Consider the following 6,067-nt stretch of genomic DNA (forward strand, 5'->3'; position numbering starts at 1 on the left):
GCGCGCCCCGTCGTCGACGCGGAACTCGGTGTCTGTGTTTACCTCCGCGCTGCCTCCCTTTGTTCGCTCGGGGCTGAAATTGCGCAGAAAAGGCAGTGAAATAAAAATGTGCGCCGTGCAGCTGCTGCGGGTGTCGGTCCACCAGCGGATCAGCGCCGCCGCCGAAGACTTCCTGCTGCAGGTGGAGAGAGGAGAAGAGGCGGCGGAGGTCGCGGCGCTGAGGGCGCTGCTCACCGAGCGGCTGGCGGCGGCGGCGGAGGAGATCGTCGGTCTGTTGGAGGAAACCGTGGCGGAGTACGAAGACCGAGTGGAGCGGTCGGAGCGGGAGATCTGCCGCCAGAGGAGGCTGCTCGATGCCGTGCTGAAGCCCGAGGTCAGGCTGCACAGAGCGGGTGAGTCAGTCAGTCAGTCAACCCCCCCTCCTCCCTCCTCACTGGACCCGGACAACCTGGAGCCGACATGCACACAACGCCCCACACTTCCGCTTATAGCTTCAAAATAAAAGCCCTAGCCACTAGAATGAAGTGGTGACAGATTATTGAAGAGACCCCCTCCCATGAAAATCGTGTTTTTCGTGCTTTTCACATGTTCCTGTGGCATTTTTCTTATGTTAGAGGACATATCAGCAGAAAAGGAAGTGCAAAATTTTGTGCAAAAAGAGTTTTTCTGCCTTAAAAATTGCTGTGAACCAATGGCAGACGCAAACTGGCAGTTTCAGGGAGACTGGGGTTGACGTGTCACAGCTCCAGGGGAGGGCACTAGCGCTACAAGCTCCCGCCCCGCTCTGCATCTGGCTCAGAGGTGAAAGGCTTGGCAGCTCGGTGTAGCTGTGAAGGTATAACAGGTATAGCTCACCTGGCTAAAAACCTCATAATCACAATTTCAAGACCACAGAGAATGTTTTAAAATAACCAAAAAGGGTCGCGGGAGGGGGACTTTAATATTTTCCTCTGGCACGTCTAGGGGCACCCACCCACCGTAAATCGACTTGCAAAGAAAATATTCACACACCTGTAATGACAGATACCAGATTCTTTGAGTCGCCCCTGCCACATTTCACCAATGTTATAAAAACATACAAATAATTTACCGGTTTCACATGCAGCAAGTAGATGAAAAATTTACTTGCACTGTTTCAAATTTTAGGGGCAAAATGCCCCCATTTATGGACAGTCTGGAGCCCTGGGTGATTTTCTGTTTTCTAAACCAACATTTAAAGAAAAAAAAAAACCCATGCAGTTCTTCTCCATCCTTAAAGCAGAAGTAAGCGATATTTTTGTGTTAATATAAGTCTTAAATAGTTATATCTTCCGACAGCAATCACTTACATAGAGTGTTTGGACCGAAACACGGGTCTGTCAGTCACTCTGCTCTGCTCTGAGCCGAGGAGAAAACTTTCCTTGTATCCTACAAGTTTTATCCAATGAGGAGAGAGAACGGCATAAAGGGGCAGTCCTCTCTGTGTGTGCAGCCAAGGGATGCGTGTGAATGTGGTGACGTAGAGCAATAGATCCATGACGAGGGCGGGGGCGGGCTGCTAACTCCATCGGCTGACAAGACGTTATGGTGCGTTCAAGGCAACCCGTAATTCGTGATTTTTCGACCTGTGAAGTCGTACCAGTTCGAGTACGAGTACGAGTTCACGGGTCGGAAGTTACGAGTGGCCGTTATAGTGACTTTCACCGGTAAAACAGGTCGGAAAAACACGAGTGGGTTGCCTGGAACACTACAAAGTCATAAGTCGTGACTTGAAGCTGTAATTTACGGTTTCAAAAGCCTGCCTGGAACGCAGCATTAGCCAAAACGACCGGATCTCTTACTTCTGCTTTAAATCCTCCTCTCTTACAATATAATATTGGTCCTGGTTGTAATCAGTTATTAAAGGCTCAGACCCTGGCTCTGAGCCCCCCAAAGACGGTTGACATTGGTCCATATCAATGACAACATGATATTGCCAATGGCTGTGTACACAGAACATTGTGCCAAAAAAAAAATCATCAATGGTTTGGGATATTTGGATTGATTAACGGTTGATGTTTGTGTCCACGGTTGGTGGTGGGGGGGCCTCCAAGGTGCCTCTTACCTGGGGCCTCCAGAGGGTCTAGAAACGCCCCTGGCTCAGAGAGAGAGAGTGAGGTCAGAGCCAACCACAGGCGCCGTAGGGCCAACACTTTCCAAAATGTGGGTGTATAAAAGTAAAATAACACGAGACGCTGATAATTAGATGCATCAGCGAATTAAATATTACATGAACCGTGCATCTCAATAAATTACAATATCATGGAAAGGTTTATTTATGTCAGTAATTCTGTTAAAAGTGAAACTAACACATTAGAGATCCATTACACACAGAATGAAACATTTCACGTTTTTATTTATTTTGTAATGAATATGGCTTAAATGAGAACCTAAAATTCAGTCAGTCATCTAAAAAAAATGGAATATCACAAAATACCAATTAGAAAAAGCATTTTAAATAAGGAAATGTTGTCCTTCTGAAAAGTAAATCCATCTCTATGCACTCAATACTTTGTTGGGTCTGTTTGACTTAAACTACTGTAAATGGACTTTTCCGTGATATTCTAGTTTATGGAGATGCACCGGTACGAGGCTGTGACCTCAGACGCTCAGGTCGTCAGGCGTGTCAGTGCTGATCCGGTGTCCTGTCTCCTCAGAGCTGCTGCACTCGGAGAACCAGAACCAGAACCAGAACCAGAACCAGACCGACCTCCTGCCTCCGGACGCCGAGGACCTGAACCAGTCTGAATACGAAGCAGCGGACAGCGAGGGGTCCTGCCCGGCCACGCCTCGCTGCCCCTCCCCCACGTACAGACTCCCCGTCTCACCGAGCAACTCTGTCGTCAACAGCGAACGGGACGACCCGGACAGCGACTGGGCGGAACCGAAACCGACTCCCAGACTCTCGCCGAAGAAAAAGAAAAGAGGACGGCCGCCGCTTCAGAAACCGACGTTCGTTGTCAGAAACAAACGGAAGCGGTCGACTCCGGCTCAGAGCTTCAACTGTTCCGTCTGCGGACGAGCGCTGCAGGGGAAAGGCTACCTGCTCAAACACGTCCTGCAGGCCTGCGCCAAAGACCCGGACTGCCGCTGCGGCTACTGCGGCGAGCGCTTGGACTCGCCGGACGACCTGTCCGCTCACCTGCGAGTTCACCAGGAGAAGTGTAAAACCTGCGCCTTCTGCGGGAAGGTCTTCCAGTCCATCCTGGCGCAGGAGCTGCACGTCCGGCTGCACACGGGAGAGAAACCGTACAGCTGCGACGTCTGCGGCAAGAAGTTCAGCCAGAAGGGAAACCTCACGTCGCACATGCGCGTCCACGCCACAGAGAAACCGTTCAAATGCAAACAGTGCAGCCGGGCCTTCTGTCACATGACCTCGTTGGAGCGACACGCGAAGGAGCACAGCAGCGAGGTCGCGCGTAAATGCAGCATCTGCGGGCAGGAGTTCAAGAAGCACCACGGCCTGAAACGACACATGGCGACTCATCACGAGGACGCCGCCCACAAACCAAAGAGGTTTCGCACCCAAGTGCCTTCCTACACCTGCAAAGCGTGCGGGGAAACTTTCCACAGAAAGATCCTCTTGATGAAACACGTGGAGACTCACCTGCAGGACCCGGACCGCTGCTGCGGACTCTGCGGAAACCGGTTCGAGTCCGCCGCCAGCCTCGCCGCTCACCTGCGCTCCCACCGCGAGGCCAGCAACACGTGCGACATCTGCGGGAAGGGCTTCCCGGCTCACGCGGCGCTTGAGATGCACATGCGGATCCACACCGGAGAGAGACCGTACGTCTGCCGGTTCTGCGGTAAGACCTTCAACCAAACCGGCAACCTGAAGACGCACCTGAAGATTCACACGGGCGAGCGAGCGTTTTCCTGCAGCATCTGCGGGAAGGGCTTCACCCAGAAACAGACTCTGGACACGCACGTCCGCTTCCACAACAAGGAGAGGCGCTTCCTGTGTCAGGTCTGCGGGAAAGGCTTCATGCAGGACGTGGATCTGAAGAGACATTTGCTGATCCACACCGGAGAGAAACCGTACAGCTGCAGGGTCTGTGGAAAGAGCTTCCAGGCCAAAAGGTCGCTCAACGGACACCTCAAAGTTCACACGGCGGAGGGCGAAGAGCCCGGAAGGGAGCTGGACCAGGACTCGGAGCAGCAGAGGATCGAGAGTTTCTACACTGGACTCCTTCAGCTGTAGAGGATCGATGTTAGAGACTGTTAGAGGGATTGTTCAACATTTTTGGCAAATTCTCCTTTCGCCATAATCCCTATAGTCGTAGCACTAGGTTCGTTACCTTTACTTATCGGTGCATGTTGTTTTGAGATCAGCGGGGCAGAGACGTGAGCTGCTCAGTGAACACAACGGAGGTGAACGGTACAGGTCCCCTGTCCCTCATCAAACTCATCAAATACACAATCCAACAACTCCAAAACGGTCTGGAGGAGAAGTTGTGACCTGCACATTCACCACACTATGAAATAATCATGTAACATTATGAGACAGAGTTGTTTTCGAGGCAAATGCGTAGCCGGAACTACATCCCAGACACGGCTGCTGGGCGGAGTGATTTCAAAAGCGCAAGTAGCTCTGAGTATTTGTTTCATGTCTCATAATGTTACATAACTATACATGAATATTTCGTGGCGTGGTGAATGTGCAGGTCACAACTTGTCCACCAGAGCGTTTTGGAGTTGTTGGATTGTGTATTTGATGAGTTTGATGAGGGACAGGGGAACTGTACCATTCACCTCCATTGTGTTCACTGAGCAGCTCACGTCTCTGCCCCGCTGATCTCAAAACAACATGCACCGATAATTAAAGGTAACGAATCTACTGCTATGACTATGACTATAGGGATTATGGTGATAGGAGAATTTGCCAAAAAATGTTGAACTATCCCTTTAACACACGTACGTCTGGACTTAAACCAACAGTGTTAAACTTTATTCATCAGTTCTAAAAGAATCTCTGTTTGGGTTCACACTGAAATGTGTCAGTAGTAACAAGTTTCATAAACTATCTGGTTGTAAAAGTTGACAGTAAATATCTGTTGTCCTCAGTGCTTTCAGTCCAGAGTGGATCATCTCATTTCTTCTAGGTCATCGCCTCCTATTTTCAAACGTATTTACAGTAAGTGTCCGGGTAGTAAGACAGAGACTTGTCGTCCCAGGCAATGACCAAGTCCCTGTTCCTGTGTTGGGAGTCACCAGCTGTTTGCAGTGGTTTAAATATTCATTAATTAGTGAGGACAGGTCAGGAGAGATCCTCATGTGAGTTCCTGTACGTGTTACGCCTTGTTACGAGTCTCTCACGGACTGATATCGACACGGGATTGTGGTAAGAAATCAAAACACAACTTGTTCTTTATTTTTGTCAAAGACAAGAAAACTGTTTCCCCAAAGACGAACTTTAAAAGAACGTTGGCGTGAAGGTGAAGAAAGGTCGATTGAACCGTCCGATCAGATGAATGTGAGGCTCACAGTTTCAGTTTGGAGCCAAAAGTTCTTTCATTTTTCAGCCTCCATCAATTAAATATAAAAACGTCAGTCACTGTCTTCAAAATAAATAAAGAGTTTCTGATTCTGACTCTGACTTTTACTTGTAAGGATGACGAGAGTCGTCATTTGTTTGTCTTTAATCTGCTCAGATGTGGAAAATATCTCCTCGTAGTTTCTGACTGATCAGCCTTTTCTGGTTCTATAAGAAAATACCCATGATCCTCTGCTGCTTTTATCATAGACATGGAGCCAGTCAGACATTACACCTGCTGAGATCCGACTTTTTATAACTTTGTTTCCAATAACAGAGATACTTATTTCTCCAGTTCCTTTATTTTATGTTTCTAAATTAAACTGTGAACCTGTCAGTTTTATCTAAAACCAGCTCCTCACTGACAGAACAGCAGCTCTGGTGGATGAATATGAGTTCTGTCATTTTAATTATATTCAAAAGTTATTCCTACTTTGAAACTGCTGTATAGGCTACATGAATTTAATATAGGATTAGTAGGCTATATTGTACAGTGATGGGAATGACAGTTTTACA

General features: G+C 48.6%; 1 protein-coding gene across 1 annotated transcript; it reads left to right on the plus strand.

Annotated features, from left to right (window-relative positions):
• On the plus strand, positions 1-4,260 carry LOC146978341 (uncharacterized). Its single transcript, XM_085791022.1, has 2 exons — positions 1-392; positions 2,676-4,260. Exons 1-2 carry the CDS (start codon positions 107-109, stop codon positions 4,217-4,219), a joined length of 1,830 nt encoding a protein of 609 aa, XP_085647148.1. The 5' UTR covers positions 1-106; the 3' UTR covers positions 4,220-4,260.
• Positions 4,261-6,067: the final 1,807 nt, after the last annotated feature.

The sequence above is a fragment of the Trachurus japonicus genome, chromosome 11, assembly GCF_045865225.1.
Source record: "Trachurus japonicus isolate A0001 chromosome 11, Traja_1.0".
Classification (NCBI taxonomy): domain Eukaryota; kingdom Metazoa; phylum Chordata; class Actinopteri; order Carangiformes; family Carangidae; genus Trachurus; species Trachurus japonicus.

What these genes read in the sequence shown, in the direction of transcription:
- LOC146978341 (XM_085791022.1), top strand. Translation starts at nt 107, where the DNA reads ATGTGCGCCGTGCAGCTGCTGCGGGTGTCGGTCCACCAGCGGATCAGC. An exon ending in GGTCAGGCTGCACAGAGCGG is followed by an intron (nt 393 to 2,675) that starts GTGAGTCAGTCA and finishes CTGTCTCCTCAG; the next exon opens with AGCTGCTGCACTCGGAGAAC.